The 21,034-nt window shown below is 33.0% G+C and overlaps 4 protein-coding genes across 6 annotated transcripts; 2 read left to right on the top strand and 2 right to left on the bottom strand.

The window, feature by feature from the left end:
* Nucleotides 1-8,455: 8,455 nt before the first annotated feature.
* LOC105799899 (glutathione S-transferase U8) lies at nt 8,456-9,812 on the bottom strand. Its single transcript, XM_012630714.2, has 2 exons — nt 9,409-9,812; nt 8,456-9,023 (listed from the first exon to the last, which is right to left on the bottom strand). Exons 1-2 carry the CDS (start codon nt 9,721-9,723, stop codon nt 8,685-8,687), a joined length of 654 nt encoding a protein of 217 aa, XP_012486168.1. The 5' UTR covers nt 9,724-9,812; the 3' UTR covers nt 8,456-8,684.
* Nucleotides 9,813-14,374: 4,562 nt separating this feature from the next.
* Nucleotides 14,375-16,476, top strand: LOC105799895 (rop guanine nucleotide exchange factor 7). The gene is made up of 5 exons (XM_012630708.2): nt 14,375-14,560; nt 14,829-14,903; nt 14,986-15,276; nt 15,359-15,712; nt 15,807-16,476. Exons 1-5 carry the CDS (start codon nt 14,375-14,377, stop codon nt 16,299-16,301), a joined length of 1,401 nt encoding a protein of 466 aa, XP_012486162.2. The 3' UTR covers nt 16,302-16,476.
* A 470-nt stretch (nt 16,477-16,946) lies between these two features.
* On the top strand, nt 16,947-17,616 carry LOC105799898 (putative lipid-transfer protein DIR1). Its single transcript, XM_012630712.2, has 2 exons — nt 16,947-17,359; nt 17,442-17,616. Exons 1-2 carry the CDS (start codon nt 17,026-17,028, stop codon nt 17,456-17,458), a joined length of 351 nt encoding a protein of 116 aa, XP_012486166.1. The 5' UTR covers nt 16,947-17,025; the 3' UTR covers nt 17,459-17,616.
* Nucleotides 17,617-18,487: 871 nt separating this feature from the next.
* LOC105799897 (uncharacterized) lies at nt 18,488-20,803 on the bottom strand. 3 transcript variants are annotated; one of them, XM_012630709.2, is made up of 6 exons: nt 20,134-20,803; nt 19,621-19,714; nt 19,109-19,281; nt 18,963-19,023; nt 18,812-18,862; nt 18,488-18,713 (listed from the first exon to the last, which is right to left on the bottom strand). In XM_012630709.2, exons 1-5 carry the CDS (start codon nt 20,257-20,259, stop codon nt 18,846-18,848), a joined length of 471 nt encoding a protein of 156 aa, XP_012486163.1. In that variant the 5' UTR covers nt 20,260-20,803; the 3' UTR covers nt 18,488-18,713; nt 18,812-18,845. The 3 variants fall into 3 exon arrangements, with proteins under 3 accessions (XP_012486163.1, XP_052476882.1, XP_012486165.1); XM_052620922.1 differs by having other exon boundaries at nt 19,109-19,260; XM_012630711.2 differs by having other exon boundaries at nt 19,109-19,269; nt 20,134-20,780.
* Nucleotides 20,804-21,034: the final 231 nt, after the last annotated feature.

Raw genomic sequence — 21,034 nt, 5'->3', positions numbered from 1 at the left:
AAATTGAAATATTACATGTAATTTGGATTAAAGTTTCAAAGAGGGTAATATTTATATACCAAATACATTATAAAAAATTTTACATTAGCATTTACAATTTAAAGTGAATTCATTAAATTAGAAACTATAGCATCTTTTGTTAATTCCATTTCAAAACCACTTGAATTGTTTGATTCACCAACACCTCCATCATCATCATCTTCTGGATCAATAATATTCTCATATGCTTTGTTAATATTTTCGTATTCCATAAAATCTACATAATTTCGACCGACATATTTTCGAATAAAATTGTGTATCGCCATTGTAGCAACAACGATCATTGTTTGCTTTTCAAAACTATAACTTGGCATATCCTTTAAAATGACATTTTTTTTCAAAACACCAAAAGTTCATTCAATCACACTACGTAATGATGAATGTAAATGATTGAATATCTCTTCTTTACCAGATATCAGTCTACCTCTACAAAAGTCAGGTAAATGATATTACTGACCTTTATATGGTCCAAGATAACCTTTCATTTGAGGATATTCAGAATCAACAAGATAATATTTTCCTATATGTAATATAACAAACAATTAATTTAAGATTTATTTATTTTTTAAAATTATCAATTAAAGAACTTATACTTTATTATTTTAAAAAAAGAAATAAATGAAATATGTATAAGCCCATTTTGCCCGGGCCCCAACTAGCCCAAATACAACCAAACCAAATAAACCAAACCAAAATTAATTAACAGTCCAATTACATTCAACAGCAGGCCCAAATTCCAATGAAACCCAAATCCATGGCCCAACTAAATTAACCCAAAAATACGGCCCAAGACATCTGACGCATTAGTCAAACTAGGGTTTCAGAGAATCTGAAACCCTAGCGCCGCAACTGCTGACTGTTGGACTCCCGCCGCCGCCTTCTGACGCCGCTCCACCTACTCCACCAGCTCCATCTGCCTATCAGCCACCCTGCAAAACGGAGCAAACACGCAAGCAGCAAACAAAAACAAGAAAATTCGAAAATAAATCATGTATATCTGGTTATAAAAAGGGAAGAACTAAGGCTTGTAAGGGACCTTTTTTTTACGAGCTTTCAAAAAAAAAAAACAATAGAACGGAAGAGGCAAATCGGAAGGTTGTCATTTTTCTTTTATTTTTTTCGAAGCTCCATACATATCTACTTATATTTTTTACATTCTCTTCTTCAAGCGTATTGTATACATATCTATATAAAAAAAAAACGAAGAAAAAGACTCACCTAGGGTTTCGACCACCGTATACGGCGGCGGTGCTACGGTGGCGCGACGGAGCCACGGTGGCCCCTTTGGCCGGTATATGGATTTTGTCCGGAGATTATGAGGCCCCCTCTCCTTTTTCTTCTTTTCAAAGTGTTTGAAATGAAATTTTTTCTCAAAATGCTGCCTTTTATACTTCAGGAAAACGACGCCGTTTTGGTTGGCGTCCTTAAGCCCCTAAACGACGTCGTTTTACCCCTGGGATCCTCGCGCCAACCCGACCCGTCCGACCAGGACCCGCGTGTTTTAGCCTTGAAGGGTTATTTTCGTGATAGGTCCCTCTGCTTTTACAGCACAATGCAATTCGATTTTTTTATTTTTTCATTTAGTTCGAAAAATTCGTCTTGTTTTTCAATTGAGTCCTCAACAGTCAGACCCCTGGGGAAGTGACACGTGGCTTGGAATTTTGGTTTATTCGCTTTCGGCCCTCCGTTCTTTCATGCTTTTCCAGTTTGGTCCTTCCGTATTTATTTTTACTTCAGTTTTGACACTTAAATTTTATTTTTATCCCTGATTAGTCCATCTATGTTTATTTTGTTATTATTAATTAATCTGCTTATCATTTTATTCATATTTTCTTTTTATATTTATCTATTCATTATTATATCATTATATTATTTTATTAGTTTTGCATTATTATTTTTGTTGTTATTATTATTATTAATATTATTATTGTTATCATTATTATTATTTATGTCTTGCTAATTTCAAATTTTATTATATACATGCATACGTACATCTTTTATAATGTATATACGCGCACATAAATTTTAAAATTTATATATCTACATATTTATATATATGTTATTTTTTTTACATTTTATTCATTTTCTTAATTCATTCATTTATTTATGTTTTTATCCTTATTATTTTATTATTATTATTATTGTTATTTTTGTTCTTTTAGAGTGTTTTAATATTATTTGTTTGTATATTTGTTTTGTACATTATGAGTTTGTTATTATTATTATTATTATTATTACTGTTGCTCATATTATCTTTACACCATCGTACTCATTATGTTTGCTATGTATATCAATGTCATCCGTTTTCGCATTCTTTTTGTCACGATACCACGTTTCATTTTACTCAATGTGTCAAAATTTATTCAAAATAAATGGCATTTCGTGTGTTTAGATTCGAGAAAGTCGTACCCTAACTTACTCGGTTTCGATTTTCACGATGAATCTAAATACACGAATCTTTTTCAAAGTTAAGCTTTAAGCGAACTCGAAAATTAAGAAAAGATCAAGTCCTAACTTACTGGGCTTGGTCCCCTTTTTAAAAATCCGAGATAGCTAAATATTTTTTAAATAAGTAATTTTTGGCATTTATTCGCTTATCGGGGATTCGAGACATCGTGTTCTAACTTACTGGATATTATTTTTTTCTCGATTAACGTGAAGTATGCCCTTTTCCCGACAATTTTCAACATTTTAATAGAAGGATTGTATTTTTTAAAATTCTTCCAAGTCTTTAATTTTCGACATTAAGACATTAACTAATCAACTAGGTACCAATTTTTGGGCGTTTCGAGGGTGCTAATCCTTCCTCGTATGTAATCGACTCCCGAACCGGTTTTTCTGAATTTCGTGGACGAAAATCGTTGTTTTAATAAAATCAAATCGTTTATTAAAAACAACTACTTTTTAAGGTGATCCGATCACACTCTATCAAAAAGATTGGTGGCGACTCCTACATTCGATTTCATTTCTCAAAACCTAAGTCAATCTCATTTTATCAAAAACATAGTGTCAACAAAATATCTTACCATTTAGTGGGTATGAAAATTTGTATTTTGGATCTTGAATTGCATCAAGAAATATTCTAGTGTCATGCGTAGATCTTTCTCATCCAGCCATAACAAAGGTAAAACATATATTAAAATCACACACTGCCATAACGTTCTGAGTTGGGGCACCTTTTCTTCCAATATAGGGGATTTGTTCAATTGGTAGAAGAATAGCAATAATATGAGTACCATCAATTGCACATATGCAATCCTGAACAAATAATCATATTAGTCTCATGCATATTTTTAATTGACCAAAAATATTAAAATATAATAATATAATATTCAATTTTAACATTAAAATGCTACATATATCTAGAATCATTACGTATTTGTTTGAGTATTGAGCTAAAAAAAAGATCTTCGGGTGCAATTAGATTAATGGCCATCATTGAAACTTTCTCAAGCACAATTGCAAAGTTTCGACTTGTTGTTGCTCTAGACGTTTGAAATCTTTCTCGACATTGGGAAACTTTTGCACCGATGCCCAAGATGTACAAAAAAATTCCAAACATTTCAAGAGAATATATGTGTCTTGGAGTTTGCAAGTTGTATCTTGTCTCCAAAACTCTCAGCAAACTTGTGAATACAATTTTAGACATCCTAAAATTAATCATACAACGTGATTCATGACCATCAAAGATATCTCGGATCTATGCTTCACCTGACTACTTTGAATCCATGCATGGTTGTTTCAATATATACTTCTCATAATATAATTGCATGGAAGAAGATGCAACAACAAATAATCGATTAAAACATTCCATGTGTTGTAAAATCTCTTTCTTTTCCCTTTATCATCACTTTCATCACAGCTGAAATTGTCAACCATACTCATCACCTGTGAACAAATTTTATATCCATAATAAAATATAAACAACTATTGATAAAACTAGATTACACATAAATAAGTAGAATATAAATTTAATATCTAAAAACTAAACATAAACAATAATTGATAAAACTAGTTTAGTATTGTTGTTTAGTCACATAGTAGATATCTCTAGACCCTAGAAGACTAGAAAATTTTCAACTATCCTCCATTTCCGTCTTAAGCCACAAAGCTCTAATTTTGGGATTAATTGATAAAAGCATAATTCATTTGTCCTTATTGAGTAATAATCTCAGTGAGAAAAAATATAGCGGACTAGCTTCTGGAACTTCCTCTGACATGCTATCAAGCACTTTGACTGCTTCTGAAATACCATATGGATCCATAACAGGAATAAAACTAGATATGGCTTGACTTATATTGTCAACTGCATTGCATAATTTTTTCTATTTGACTAGACAATCTTGCAGCCCCTCCAATTAGCTTTGAGGATTTCTTCCTTCCAGATTTAAAACATGAAGTTGATATCTCAGGTGTTTTCCTTTTTTGACTGTTTTCATCAATGTGAACATCATTTGAAATGTGAATATCATTTCTCATATTTTCTTCCTCATTCTCTTCAGGCATGTCATTGTCAACATCTTCAAAAAATTCACTATAGAGTGTACCAGAAGAAGGTGACTATGGTTTATCACCTGTTACAACTACTCCCATGAACATTTGGTCCAACTTCCCTTTGAATTCAGGATCAATGCCTGATGTTCTAAATTTTTGAGCTTCACGCACAACCTACATATAAAATAGTAGTTTAATAAAAGAAATTATCAATAACCTCATAAATAAGAAAAACAAAAATATCTAGAATTATTAATGTATCTTTAGCCTACTCTCCCACCAATCATCCGATGCATCAACAATTCTTTTTATAGGATTTCACCCTAGACTAGTATCTCCGTCTTTAAGTTTCTTCCAAGCCTTCCATTCTTTTTTCAAGGCATCCCACCTATTTTTAAGTTGTCTTTGTGAATAAGCTTTGCCTGTTTCTTTCTTGAAGTTGATCATTACTTTCAACTATCCATCTTTTATGAAATGAGTATTAGGTCTATTGCTTTTCAATATCTATTTAATACAAATATCACAAAATATTTCTATCAATCTTTTATCCCACCATGCTTTGATTTTTTCACCACTAACTCTCGTTTCAGCCAATAAAGCAATCAAGAAAATCAAATGTCATATAAGTATATTTTATTTGAGAGACAGAAAAAAATAAATAAATTCATCATTGCATTAAACTTTAAATGAATTTTCGACTCTAAATTGTGTAATTAGTTGCAGCTACTAAAAAATGAGAAAAAAAGAATTAAAAGAATAGTTGGATACCTCACCATGAAAGATCCATCTTAGCTTGGGGGAGGAACAAATCAAAATCCATTACACATTCATGTGTTGAAGACATTATTCTATGAAACTTTCAAAAATAACTTTGGATCCTTATTTCTTTACTAAAAATTACAAAGTTAATTAACTTTTTCTAAGTTAAATTTATAGCTTCATACTGGAAATCAACTCTTAAGCATTTTGTTTTATAATTGACTTCACTGCTATCCATCAGACCATGCTTACGAATATTTTCATTTAACAAAGTAAAATTGCCTTAATCAAATTAATCTTAGATGCATATAATAATTGAACTGAGATTTATTTAAAAAATATTATTATAATTTAAATTTGAAAACAAGGAACATAAACCTTTTTTTATAATAATGTTTTTAATTTGAATCGCATGTTGATGTTTGACTCTGTTTCTGTTACTTTCTCCATTCTAATCTACTCTTCTGCTTTCTTATTTTCTCTTCAGATTTCCTTAACATAAATAAGACTAAGAATAACCTTAAACAAAGTAAATTCTTTCATGATTTAAAGTTTTAGGTTCTATTTTCATATCCTCCCAAGTTCTTATTCTGAAGAGACAACTATAAAGACCCTTTGTTTTAAATCAAACCTTTTGATTTGTATAAAATACCTACATCTAATCTAACCAAATATAATACCAAAGTCAAGAAGATGTCAGAGCACCTTACCTTGAAGATCTTAAAGAAAATGAAAGAATGGAAGGAAAATAAAAAAGAACTAGAGAGAAGAAGAAATGAAGAAGAAATTGTTACCGTGAAAAATGAACAACATTTTTCTTTACGATTAGAAGGTCGTGGCACAAAACCATGGTGAATCTGTTTAGTATGCTATTCAAAAACAAAGGTTGTGGCGTCAGGCCATGACATTAGCATTTAGCACAAAAAAGGGGCATTTTAGAAATGAAGGGAATTTTTAGAGTACTCATGTTTTATTTGAAGGGACAAAATACAATTCCTTTCATTTTTCTAAAATGATTGTATTTGAACCCACTTTCACCAAAAGAATTATTTTACCTGTTTAGTAGTCTTGTTTTTTTGCAGTCGTGTATAACAGTCAGTTTATTGGTGTCTAAGGTATTGAATCGATGTCCACACCGAAATCCCTACCCTTCTCCTCCAATATTGGACATGTTGTTGAGAGAAAGCTGCAATCAACATCATCATAATTTATGGACAGCCGAGGAGGGCTATGTTGGCAAAGTTTGCATGATTAACATCATTTGTTTATTATGTACAGAAAGAAAACTTGTCTGAACCCAACAACTACTCTTCAGCCTCCACTTTTTATTCTAATTCATAAATCCGCTGGCCTCGTCGAACATTAACAACTTATCGCAGGATTTTCTCTTTTTTTTTTTAATGAAAGCTATAAGAAAAAAAAAAGTGCCACTCTGAAAACAAAAGTTGTTAGGTCAGTACTTATAGAGTTATTGGCGGGTAAATAAAATTTAAAGATAATTATGATTCCAATTTTATATAATTTTAATAGATTTATAATTATTGAAAGTAATGATAATTAATGTTGAAATAAATTTATCTCATAAAAATGTAAAGGAGATAGTTTTACAGGTAAAATAAATTTATTCAATTTTTTTAAATATGATAATTAATTTTAAAATTTTTATGTTAAAATCAAAATTTAACATAGATATATTTAAGTTAAATCAAATTGATGAATTATCTAACGAAATATTTATCTAAGTTTTAAAAACTATAGAAATTATTTAATACATTTTATTTAATTAATTATTTATAAAAATAATTTATAAATGGATAATAAAAATATAAAAATTAGATATAATTGCGCCATTTGTCATAGTTTTAGTGTGTGAATATTGTTATATTATATTAGTGGGGTGGTTGGAACTTGGAATGTCCAGACTTTGGCCATTGTTGTTTAATTTTTTAAGCTTTAAATATTCTTCTTTTATTTTTCAATAAAAATCCCTTCAATTAGTTTCTTTTCTTGTTATTTAATTTCTGGTTTAAGCATAGAATTTTTATTTATGCTGGATTTAGCACTTATTAATCTATTAGTGTCATAAGAAAGCTTTTGCATTTAAGCGGGTTTGTAGCACCCAGAATTTCCATGTGTGGTCATGAGGGTGTCATTTACCATCTTATTTTTCTTTTAGTGGCTTAAAAATTTGGAGCATGTATTTAACAGACTAACTGACTATTATTGCACTTCTACATCATCAAACCTTTCCATTGGAGTGCTTGCAATTCTCTTCTTATCATATCCGTTTGGTCTTTTAAAGGATTTCCTCTTTGCGGAACATTGTTTGTTCCAAATTAAATGGGAAGATCTTTTACTCTAATGGGGTGTTGCATGAGTTAATCATTTTTGTGAGTAGAGTTGTCGTCGTTGTTGTAATTACTCCTGATTTCACTCGCCCTTCGAGTTCAAAGATTAATTATGAGTTTGAATTTGGGTTTTGTGTAGTTTAATTGTTAAGGTTAGAGTAAAAACATGATCTTGGTGGTGGGGTGGAAAGATGATTGAAAAAGCATTTTTGTTGTAAGGGTTATACGTGTTGTATGGTTGGATTTCCCATTAGAGTTATTGTTGTGTTTTGATCTTGATGATCGAGAATAACTTGATGAACTCATGTTTATTCCATATTCACTCCATCAATTATTAATACAATAAATAAAGATTAAAAGTGTTATTTCACACAAAAGTATTGTGCTAATAAGACTGAAAAGGAGACTTTGCCTTTCTCCGTAACAAGTGGGAGTATATATACTCCCTAGATAAATGCCCTCCTATTAGTGCTTAGGAGTTGTGGGGTTTTCTTTGCACGTGTTAAGATTTGATTCTTAAGTCACATGTTGTTTCAGAAGATTTCCTCAATTTACATGATGATTGATTAGTGTACTTTATACATGCTAAATAGTATTTAACAGTTATTGGCAAGGTGATGAGCATTGATCATTAGCATGTAGATATCAATATAGTGTTTTTACAATCAATTTAGTTAAGTAAAATGACATAATATTTGAACACAAGTTATTTTTAAAACCTTTGATTATATGACATATACACATTGACATTTTTCTACCATTGAACATTTTTTTTGCAAGTTAAAAAATTATAATATTCATTAAATTGTAAAAACTTAAAAAATAATCACATAATATTATTCGATGAAAATAATGAAAGCAGTTGGCATAAGCACCTAAAAATACAATTGGAAAAATGGAGTATCTAGAAATGATGAAATAACAAATAAAATGACCTTTTAATGAAGACTGTGTTAATTTATTGTTGGCTCAAAACAAGATCAAGTAGCACATCCAAACATATACGAAGATTGCAGACAAAACGAGCTAATAAAAAGATGTCAATCATTGGGAAAGACTAGCTTTGACAAAGGATAATAGTTTGTCTGTAGGAGGCAAACTTTCCTTAACAACACTGCAACTTATGAAGTCGTCAGTCCATTTAAACAAGTCGGGGAATTTCTCAACTGACAACACCTCCAATCCCGTAGCTTCTTGAATGGTCCTAAGCCAAATGGTAAGAAAGTTGGCAGCAATGTCTACCATTCCGATCGCATCCCCACCAAAGAATCTCTTTCCATTCAGTGCACTTTCAAGCGTTCTTAGACACTCACAAGCTTCTTCCACCGCCGTTTCTCGCTCATTCTCAGGGCTAAATGTAGCTTTCCTAATCGCAGGCAAGCACTATATGTACACCACAAAAAGAAGTGAGGCACAAATGGATCAATTACTGTTTGAGATATAATATCTGATTATTCTTTAGTCTAAAATTCAAATCACTAAAGCACTTAAATTTTTTTTATAAAAAAACAAAATTCAAAATTTCTGATCTCATTTAAAATATAAAATAATTATTATGATCAAAATAGTTATTTTTTACTATTTTATCACTAAAATAACACAATTCAACTTCATGAGAGACGAAATTGACCTACAGAAGTTTATATGCACCCAAACTTTGAAAGAAAAATACAACATTTTGACTAAAAACTGGCCCAATGAACTTGAGAGATTAAACAAATATGAAGTTTGAATAAGAAAGATTAAACTAAAAATAAATAAATTTTACCTTGTCATCGATGAACTTGATCCAAAACCTATCGATGGCTTTGTCATAAAGATTTTGTGGTAAAATGGGATTGGCTTTCCAAGTTTCCTCAATATATTCAAGTATAACAATAGACTCTACAATTGGTTTCCCTTTGTGGAGAAAAACTGGAACTTTTTTATGAATGGGATTATATTTCAAAAGTAAATCACTCTTGTTCTTTAAGATATCCTCTTCTATGTATTCATATGGAACACCTTTCAAGCTCAAAGCCAGCTCTACCCTGTGGCTGTAAGGGCTTGCCCAAAATCCAAAAACCTTCACTTCTTCGCCCATTATGCTACCTTTGTTCCTCGCTTGGAGGGTGACCTTGGTTTCTTGCTTCTTATAGAGGGAGGATTTGCTAGTTTCATTGGGAACGGAGATATACGCCTGCTTTAGTCAACTTAGTCATCCTTTACCTAATCAATTGAGAGCCAACTAGTTAGAATCTTCAAGTTAAGGACATAATGGAAAGTCAACAAATGACAAAGGTATATGAACATGGACATGGAGGAAAAGTTCAACTCTGAAAATTATAGTTGTCTAAGAAATGCAGCTCAGTCAAAGCAATATGAACATGGTCATGGACAAAGCGAATATTGGATAATTTTTTTTAAAGTATAGTCATAGGGTTGAAAATTAAAGTTCATAATTTCAAAATGGTGTTAACATTTGTTTATTTAAAATAATGTATGTTTATGTTTGGTTAATTAAATTAAAATAACATATTTGTAAATATATTCATGAACAATATTCATTAATAATAAATAAGTATATATCTTAGCTTTTAGATATAAAATAGTTAAATATAAATATTAATAACTACATTATAAATAAAAAGCAAGCACACAAATAATGAAATAATTGTATTAATATATAATAATCAAATAGTGAATGAGTTTTAAACGAGCTGTAGCGAACATAAACGAGCTTATTCAAGAGTATAAATAAATAAACTAAACAAGCTTTATTCATTTTTGGTTTGTCTAATACAAGAGCCTTAAAATCTTATTCATATTAGTTTATTTAACTTGATAAATAAACCTGTTGATTTAGACAAAATACTTTTATTACTGAATTATGTCATTTAACTCAATATTACTAAAATAAATCATATGCTTGTTGAAATCAGCTTTTGTGTTGGTTTGAGACTAAATTGGGCCTTGGAGACCTTAATTTTTGTTGGGCTTTTCTTGTCCAAGGGTTGAATGTTTGAGGTAATTAATGTGAAAAATAGAATCAAGCAATTTTATTCAAATTTCAAAAGCTTGTTTTCAGCTCAACACAAAGCAATAACTCTAAACAACCCGATTTATGCTTCTAACAGAAAAAAGGCTCCCTTTCTTAAATGCCTTGCTTTCAATTTTCAAATATTTGAGAGTTATTTCAAAGAAGACGACCATAAAATACCAAGGCTTTAATTTTATTCTACTTTTTGGAATTTAAAATTTAGTTTCCAGATGTTAACTTTCTCTATTTTTTTTTATTTCCCGTTAAAATTTACAATTTCTAAGGTAAAATAATCCTTTTACCTCTTTATATATATATATATATATATATATATTTTGTAAATTTGATCCATAAAATTCCTTTTCCATATTTTAAATAAAACATAAAAATAAAAAATATTTTTTTAATTAAAATTTTATTTTTAAATAAAAATGATGAAAAAAACTCTTTAAAATTGAAAAAAATAAGAATAAATTTTTTTTTAAGAATATAAACAAAAATTCCAAAATTCAATGTTATCTAATCTAGACTATACCAACCAGTTGGACTGGGAATTTGTTGGGGGTATTAGTTTGGTGAGAGGTAAAAAAGTAACTGACTGTAAATCGGTATGGACTGATTGAACCGAGCTAAAAAATTGATTGAATCAATTTCGAAATGGTAACCAATTGGTTCCCAAAACGACTAGTCTGATTGGCTCAAGCAAATAAATTATTAAAAAATATATAAAAATTGGTTCAGTTGTCAATTCAACTAAATTTTTAGCCCTGTTCAACCAGTCTGTATTGGTTCACAGGTCTACTAATTTTTAAAATTTTTAAACTTTTTTAGCCCTCAACATTTACAGTTTTTGTCAATTTGGTCCATAACTTTGAAACGAATGTATTTTTTTAGAAAAATATTTTTTCTTATTTTAAACAAAAACCATTATGATTTAAAAAATATTTAAAACAACATAAAAAAATCTTTAAAATTCAAAAATAAAACATAAAAAGATTGTTTTTAAAAATATTTTAAAATATAAAAAAAATTCAAAATTTTTACCAGTCGCGAATTGGATCAAGAATCAATTGAACTGGCAATTGAAAATAGGTTCAACTAGTTTATACCAGTCACGAGTTAATTGGTTTTTTACCTCTCGCATGATCCATGCTCCAATCGATTCCTAGTTTGAATGGCCGGCCTGATCTAGTCAATATAACATTGAATTTTTATTTTAATTTATTTTTATAACTTTGTAGAGTTTTCATTCTTTTAATTTTTTTAAAAAATTCTAAGTACTTTTAAAAGGTAAGGACTAAATTGACAAAAATGTAAATATTGAGAGCTAACAAATTATTTTACCTTGGACATCATTAACTTTAACGATAAAATTAGATGGAGAGATGAAGATTTTAAATAAAAAAAAGTAGTAGGATTCAATGTCTTAAAAGTAAAGTATATAGACTAAAATTTATATTTCAAAAGAGTATAGAGAGCATATTTAAACCAAAATAAATAGCGAGAAAGGGAATACTGTTGAGTAATTATTTGATAAGTGGTTTCAATTAGGAAGTCAACATCAGCAAACAAAATCTTAAGTTGGAACAACCAAACTTAAGCCTTGCAAGCAAAGTTTGAAAAAGAGCATAGTGAGAAGTGTTTTAAAGAGAGGGAAGGAATGATTTAACAATTATGACAACTTCACTTAAACTCCATTGTCACTTTCCCTTATCTCAATTCTGCTCCCAATCCTTAAACCTGTTTAAGAAACTAAAAAACCATTAAAAAAATGTCCCTAAAATGTCATAGTTTATAAGGAAAATAATAATAATAAAAAGGCTAACACCATATGTCTGCAATCAGTGAACAATGATTTCTTTATGAAACAATATATAGCCCTCACATTTATTTTTCATTTTCCTAAGATGTTCCTTAAAACCCTAACTATGTTTATATTATATTTTCTTTAAAAAAAGTGATTTTTATTTAAATAATCATATCCCATGATGCGGTTGCCCCTCAAATGGGATCGAGATCCTGTAAAATTACAAAATAGTCCCTGATTCCCTCTCTGAAATTACTAAACTCGCCTGCCCTGCATAGTATTCCATTTTGATGCTGCCCAAGAGACAAAGGCATCCTTTTCCATTATCCTTAGTATATCCATCACAATGTGGTTGCCAAAGAACCCACCACCTCTTTCTAGGAATTTTCAGCTCGTAATTTACTTTCCTATACTTCCCAAGCATATAGATACCATGGTTTTGTTTAATACATTGGGACATGGCCATGAAGAGGGTGGTTAAGTAACTTGGAGAACCCGGCAATGGAACAGTTTTTGAAAGCCAAAAATTTGGTGTCCTTGGAACTTAACAACTTAATTGAAGGTTTAGAATTTTAAAAAGGTTGTTCTTTTTTTGCCAAAAAGAGGTTAGATATCATGGATAAATGATAAATCCGTCCCCTACACGACTCCTCATTAACTTACATTTTATCTTTAACTTTCAAACAGAGCCTGGAAAGTTTTAAGATTTGTTTGTTTTGATATGGTTAGAAAATATTAACAGGAAGTAGCTTAAAATTCTGAAAATGGAAAAAAAAATGGGAAATATGAGGAGGTCTTAAATAGTTTTATAGGTGAAGCAAAAGGCTCCCCAGTCATGTCTTTGAGCAGGCCTCAGTAATCATCAATAGCTTGACTCCATATATTTAACAACATAAAGCTTCTGCCTTTTTTCTGTCACATAAAAAAGATACAGGAAAAAGAAGGAAAACCCCACACCAAATTTCTCTGCATTTTTTTTTTTTGCTTCCACTTTACCCCATTGAAGTAGACATGTTGGCGACCTTATGGGTGGAGGAGCTTTCACCAACCAAGAGTAAATAGGCTCTACCAAACAGCAGCAGCAACAACAATATCACCAGTTGAAGCTTTGTATGCCTGCGCCAAAGCTAAAAGCTAAGAGCTTTTGGGTTTCAAAATCTTTTAGAAGCTTGTGTTACAAAGCTATAGAGTCCAATGTGTGTTGCTCACAGAGGTTAGAGTATAGTGGTATGATAGTAAATAACTCTGTGTTTTGTCCTTCACCTGGTCCTTTTGAAGAACAGCAAACTGAAATGGAGGGTTTGGTTGAGAAAGAAGGAAGCTTTAAAGAGAAAAATGAAAGCTTTAGTGAGAATGGGGTTCAAATGGGAACATTTGCCGAGTTGCTTGAAGACAAGGGTAGGGAAAGTAGTTCAAGTTCTGATTTTTTAACATCTGAAACAACCGGGCATGAGGAGGAACACAGTCACAGTAGTTCCGAGGAAGGGTCTGCTTCACCACCTTCATTAGGTTGGCCTGTAAAGGAAAATGCTGGGACAGAAGACTGCACCAGTACTAATTGTAGTGAAGATGGAAAGAAAACCCCATTGGATAATAGGAAATTAGAGAAACAAGGCTCCACAATTTCAGGTATTATTATTGATTATCATATGAATTTGTCTCTCAATTGAATTTCTTTTTTATTGGTTAATAATGGGGATTTCAGAGATTGAGCTGATGAAGGAAAGATTTGCAAAATTGTTGCTTGGAGAAGATATGTCTGGGTGTGGAAATGGCGTTTGCACAGCCCTAGCTATTTCAAATGCCATCACCAATCTTTGTGGTATGCTGTTTCTTCTATTCTGTTTACCTATGTGGGCATTTGTTTCTGATTTTATGTTGGTCAATTGCTATTGGTTCTCTAGTTTGATGGTTATTTCCCTTTCAATTCCATTTGAAGCTACGTTATTTGGGCAAATATGGAGGTTAGAACCAGTTCCTCCTGAGAAGAAAGCAATGTGGCGTCGAGAGATGGAATGGCTTCTTTCTGTTAGTGATCACATTGTTGAGTTGATACCTTCGTGGCAGACATTCCCGGATGGAAGCAAGCTCGAGGTAAAGCTATCAATACTTTTCCCCATAAACTTCTCCCATGTTTTGAAAATGTGACATTAGGACAGTTTTTGAGTTCTAGGGAACAAGTTGTATCCAATGAAAGATTTTTAGTTTAGAATGCCATGTCTAGTTTCTGGCAATTCAAATAAAATGCTATTGGTAATGAGAGCCTCCCTAAGCTACTTGTATAGTTATATAATCATGAAAAAAGGTTTTATAATTATATAGTCTAATTCGAATTCATGACTGGTTTTTGTTGTGATTTCAGGTCATGACTTGCAGACCTCGTTCGGATCTTTACATTAATCTCCCGGCTTTAAGAAAATTGGACAACATGCTACTTGTGAGATCCATTTACTCTATAACAATGTGGTTACTATTCTGTTGACAGAACTGTATTTTTAATATAACAATCATTTTTACAGGAGATATTAGATACTTTCACCGATACAGAGTTCTGGTATGTTGATCAAGGGATTCTAGCCCCAGAGGCTGATGGATCCACCTCGTTCCGAAAAGCTTTTCAACGTCAAGAGGAAAAATGGTGGCTTCCTGTGTCTCGAGTGCCACCGGGGGGACTCCATGAAAATTCAAGGAAGCAGTTGCAGCACAAACGTGACTGCACAAACCAGATCCTAAAAGCTGCCATGGCAATCAATAGTATTACTCTAGCTGACATGGAAGTCCCTGAATCATATTTGGAATCTCTTCCAAAGGTAAAAGACAATGAATAAATACTTGGCATTATGTATTTTAGGAAGTTTTTGTTGTTAAAATCTTGGTACAAATTTGTTTCAGAATAGCCGAACGAGCTTAGGAGATCTCATTTATCGCTATATTTCATCGGATATGTTTACACCTGATTGCCTTCTTGATTGCCTTGATTTGTCATCCGAGCATCAAGCTATTGAGATTGCCAACCGAGTGGAGGCCTCAATATATTTATGGCGGAAAAAATCAAACTCCAAGCCTATTAGCACAAATCGGTCCAGTTCTAAGTCATCATGGGATTTGGTCAAGGACCTAATGATCGATTCTGACAAAAGAGAAATGCTTGCAGATCGAGCACAGAGCCTCCTGCTTTGCTTGAAGCAGCGGTTCCCCGGTCTTCCCCAGACCACTTTAGATATGAGCAAAATTCAGTACAACAAGGTTTGTGTCAATAGTTTGAATTTGAGACTTGTTCTTATGAATGCTTTTAATTACAAAATTCATGCTGATAAATGAACATTATGGTGTTAACTAGGATGTTGGAAAATCCATAATCGAGAGCTACTCGAGAGTTTTGGAAAGTCTTGCATTCAACATTATCGCACGTATTGATGATGTGCTCTATGTGGATGACTTGACCAAGCATTCAGATCAATTCTCTTCACTGTCCAGGATCGGACTTATTGGTCAGAAGAGTCTTTCGGTTCCTTACTCAGTGCCCTTCCCCAGCACTCCTTATAGAACAGCTTTTTCAACCCCGAACTTTTCACCAGCACAGCTAGCTACCCCTGCAAAGGGTGATAGATCACCATTTCTTTCAAGCAGCAAAGTTCCTCAGCGTGGGATGGGCGTGACAAAGGTCTTGACAGACTATCTTAATATCGATTTAAGGCCGAAGGAATACAGTAATCCAGATGAAGGAACAGAATCAGGTTCAACCATAACTCAAGAAGCATCAGTATCTTTTGAATGTCTAAAAGAGGCGGTGAGCTTATCGATACTGGAGCCAGTTCCTGAGAAAGAGCCCTAATGTTGCACATCATGAATCAATTTTATATCTTTTCTTTAAGTTTTAAATTTGGTAGGAATTAGAAGATGCTTGAGAATGACAAACATTCACCCTGTTATTGTAAATGATAAATAAGTTGAGTGATTCATGCTTTGTCATGGCATCATTTATGGTCTCAAATTTGATTATAGCTCAATATTTTGAGGATCAAACATAGAATAGAAATTGCCAAACTACCTATTACTTATCTACATATACAATATCATTACTTAGGTGGCCTGATGACACTGGTAATAAAGATGGGAGTAGTTGCTTATAAGTTGATTACACGTAGCCACAACAAAAAGTTGCATGATTGGAACACGCACTCTGTTGGGTCGTTGTTGTTAGCAATGGATTGTGGAGTTCCAGAAATAGCAGCTGAAGTGTCGAAATGTCAAGCTTTTGAGGGTTTTACACAGTCGTTGAGATGATTACAGATGGATGAATGCTTTGACATATGATGGGACTAAAACTATTAAAACAACAAATATATAATTCTTAAACCGAAGTGCTACAATTATAAAATTGTCTCTCCTTGTAGTGCCACCCCCATTATACCATTAGTGGATGAGGCTACAATTCCATTACATGCTCAAGTTTCAGTATAAATACCCCCCTTCAGAAGAGGCCAATCTGCATTCAGATTTCAGAGTCAGGTTCAGGTTCAGCTGAGGGTTGTTGGATTATTTTCAGATAACAAAAGATGGCAGCTGCAATGAAACTCATCTCTGTTATGGGATTGATTGTGCTTATTAGCCTGGGAAAGGTGGTTGATGCAGCAGGGGAATGTGGGAAATCATCTCCTGATAATGAGGCAATGAAGCTAGCCCCATGTGCTGAAGCTGCACAAGACGAGAATGCCCCTGTTTCAACCAGTTGCTGCGCCCAGGTGAGGAAAATCGGCCAAAGTCCGAAATGTCTCTGTGCCGTTATGCTCTCTAACACTGCTAAAGCATCTGGAATCAAGCCTGAGATTGCCGTAACCATCCCTAAACGCTGCAACATAGCCAACCGTCCAGTCGGTTACAAATGTGGAGGTGAGTCTTGATTTCTCTCATTGCTCCATTTTCACTCCTCCCTTTAGAAAATTTTCTGATGTTATAATTGCTTGTTTTGCAGCATATACACTTCCTTGAATGGAAAATTTGGGAGACATAAAAAGTGCTGGAGCTCACTTGTTGTACCACTTAATATGTAGCTTTAAGCTTACCTTTGTATGAATAACAGCTTAAAGCATGTTTATATTATATCCAATCTTGAAGTTCAATAAAATCATCCATGTTTCTGCTTTTAATTGCCACATTACCCTCTGGATCAAAACTGTTTCAACTAACATGGAAACAAAAACATTCCAATTGCTTATCGAACTAAAATATCATTCCTAATAGATACATGTTTGAAAGAGAAATCATATCAAATTCAAGCTGACATTTACAAGGTGATGCTTAAAAGAGTACTTGAATTAAAAAAAAAAAAAAGAGTAAAAAATGTGGTTGCATAGTTTTTGTCCTGACTTTATCAAGTCTTATTTAACGAACCAGAAGTTTCTTTAACGACCATTGTATGTAAAGCATAAGCATTTGTCCCACCCCACAGATTGATTGAGACTGCTTTTAATTCAAGAGTCGAAATTGAAAGGGCAGTTTGTAGAGTAGACAGACTATTTTGGATGGATTGGTAGATAATTGTGGCATATGGGCCACGCTTAATTGATGGTTGCTTTTAACTGTTTATGGTGCGTGGCATCTTTAGATACCATCTGAGGGTCGTGAAATGAGAATGGGGGGTTTTCATTGGTTTCAGGTATCTCAATGACAGTTTCAAAGTGAAAGCTATGTACCTGATTCATTCTTTTTGACTTGTTTAGAAAGCAAAACTAAAACTTTGTTTCTTTAATTTCCTTTTGGATTGTAAAATGCCAAGAAATGATCTGAGTCGAAAAACCCGAACCCAAAGTACCCCGATTTTGAAATAACCCGAATCATAAGCTGATTTTAAACTCAACCCAAATTCATCTTATCCAAAATCAACCCAACTTCTTAATCAAGCAAGGTAGAACTTTTTTTTTTATAAGAAAATCATGACAAGACTTGGATAACAAGATAAAGATTATTCCTAATGGAAACGTAAACTCATATTAATTATAGAAAAGCAGAAACGAGTGATAAATGGAGCAAAAGCAGTAAATTCATCATATATAGTATTATCATATCAAAGTCACTGAAGCATATGCATAACAAGAAAAAAAGAGCAAGTTTCATTATCCTTTAAAGAGAAGAAGGGAGACCAAATAGCTATATTTGCTTGGCTCTTGAAAGTAGTACAGGCTAACTGTCTGCAACGTTTGATAACTATAATCCTCCTCCCATATATCTATATCTTCCTATGAACCTGCCGAGGATAAATCAACAAACAAAGCAACAACATGGAATAAGCATATATGTGATGATGTATAACCTCAGTGACTATGAATATGTGACTAAAGGTACCTTGATATAAGCATGTTGACTGGCGATCAAACTCTTAGTAGTATAGAGACCCTGCATGAAAAAAAAAAAAAAAAAAAGTTGTCAGCCTTACAGTTCAAAATGTTATTCGGTATGGTACTGGTCCAGTATACCCCATTAGACAATTTCATACCTTGCCACCAGTTTCCTCTTGTTGCACTCCCTGAATCGTCTTCTCCGTCATCTTTCTTGAACTAGAAAGTTATGCAAACATGTTAACAGATTCCTAAATCCAAACACTCATCAAACTAAAGAGAGCAATGCTGTTGATACACTCACCACAGAGTCCAGTTCAGAGCTCTGGCTACCCTGGGGATACAAGTACACATCTTGGCCACCATAGTAGATGGATGAACTTAAATGACACGGATATATTCGTTGCTCTTGATACTTGTCACTCTTGTCTTGATTTCCCGTATTGCCAGTTTCACCTTCAACAACTACACCTTGTGCTTCAGAATCAATGGACATAATAAAAGAACTAATTTGTATAATCAAGCAAAGACATTAAACTTCTGATTATATCTATATAATTAAAAACTAAAAGTTAAGGTGGAAATTAGATAAATAAAACTAGAAACAATATATGATTTGACAAAACAGTGTTAGTTCAATTACCATAGTCATCTCAAGGCTCTTGCAAGAGAAGGAAGGAACGGCAAAAAGGGAAAGAAAATAGCAAGAATGTAAAACCTTTTATCTTTTCATGTTTGCAATAATAGGTTCAAATATCAAAATCATGCCCTACTCATAGAAGCAAATCATGTAAAAGGTAAAACTGATGCACAAACCAGAGGCTCCGGGCTTTGTGTTCCAAGGCTCATTTGGAGAATGCTGGGTTTTAGCCCCAGCAGGACGTAGAGACTCCCTTCCGAAAATCTGAGCCTACACCACCTTGAAGAAATTAAAACTTTCTGAACAAAATCTATAAGGACAGACAAAAGAGAAGCAGAACAGGTCAAGTTGTCTTGATAGAGAACTTGCATGCATTTGCAAAAGAAGAAAGCATAGGAACAAAACCAAGAACGAGAAGAGTGTCAAGTCATCAAAAGCCTTTAGAACAAAAAGCCCTTCAAATTCACCACCCTTCGTAAAGCTCTGATTATAAAACAAACAACTTTGGAACAATAGTTTCTTAAACCGTTTCAAATTACCCAATTGAAAAAAGATTGAATCTTTGAACCTCCACGGAACCTAAACAATAAAAAGTTGAAAACCCCATTGCCAAGAATATGGAGTACCAAAGAAATGATGCATAAAAAGATTAAAGGGAAAGAAAGAATCTCCAAAGGCGATAAAAATACCTTCGATGGAGGAGCAAATATAGAGCCGAAAATTCCAGCGGAAGATGAAGGTGGTGAATCTTTTGAACCGAAGAGCTTTGAGGTGATGGAAGAAGAGGACGATTCGACATTTTTCTTTCCCTCCATTCTCTTGTTAGTACTCTTCAACAAGGTGAGACACGTATATATAGAGAGAAAGAGAAACGTTTGAAAGATGAACGGTTAAGAGAAAAGGAAAGAAACAAAACGGAAAGAGAGAGGGATAGAACTTGAGAGGAAAAGAGGAAAAAGAAAGGAAAGCAAAGCAAATGAGTAGAAGAAGAAAACAGTACACAACGGAAATAAAGGATGGGAAAAAGAAAAGAGAAGGGAAATACACGTGAAGCTTGAGCTCTGTTTTATAAGAGGGAAAGAAATCACAAGAAAAATAACTCATATTTGGGTCATTAATGACAATTTATAGGCAGTTGTGGCTGACGACGATCATTCATTGTGCTACCTTAAAAAGCGTTTTATGTTTTCCGGTTGCCTTTTATCGTGCTTTGAAATTTTTGGTACGTGGGAGGGGGTATGGGGATCCAACTTCCAATCTTTTACTGCCACGAGTAGCCTAATGGATAATAACAATTCCCCCAGTCACCCTTGTTTTCAAGCTCTCCCCTGTGTCTACTGGATGGGATTGTTAGAAGAAGAACCTTCTCAGTATTGAATTCAATTTTGACTGGGCTGCTTGTAGACCTGACCTGACCTGATCTGACCAGTGAGTCAGTGACCACCCTCCTTTATGACCTTATCCCTTTTGTCCTATCGGATCGCCCCCTCATCTGGTGGGTCTTCCTTCTTCATTCCACTTCCACTTTCTGTCTTTGCCTTATTTGAAGCTAATGGATTTATTATGACCTTCCTTCTACAGTTGTTAAGC

The sequence above is a fragment of the Gossypium raimondii genome, chromosome 9 (genome assembly GCF_025698545.1).
Source record: "Gossypium raimondii isolate GPD5lz chromosome 9, ASM2569854v1, whole genome shotgun sequence".
Classification (NCBI taxonomy): domain Eukaryota; kingdom Viridiplantae; phylum Streptophyta; class Magnoliopsida; order Malvales; family Malvaceae; genus Gossypium; species Gossypium raimondii.
Note: the sequence above shows the minus strand (reverse complement) of the source record. Positions and strands in the feature narration are given on the sequence as shown.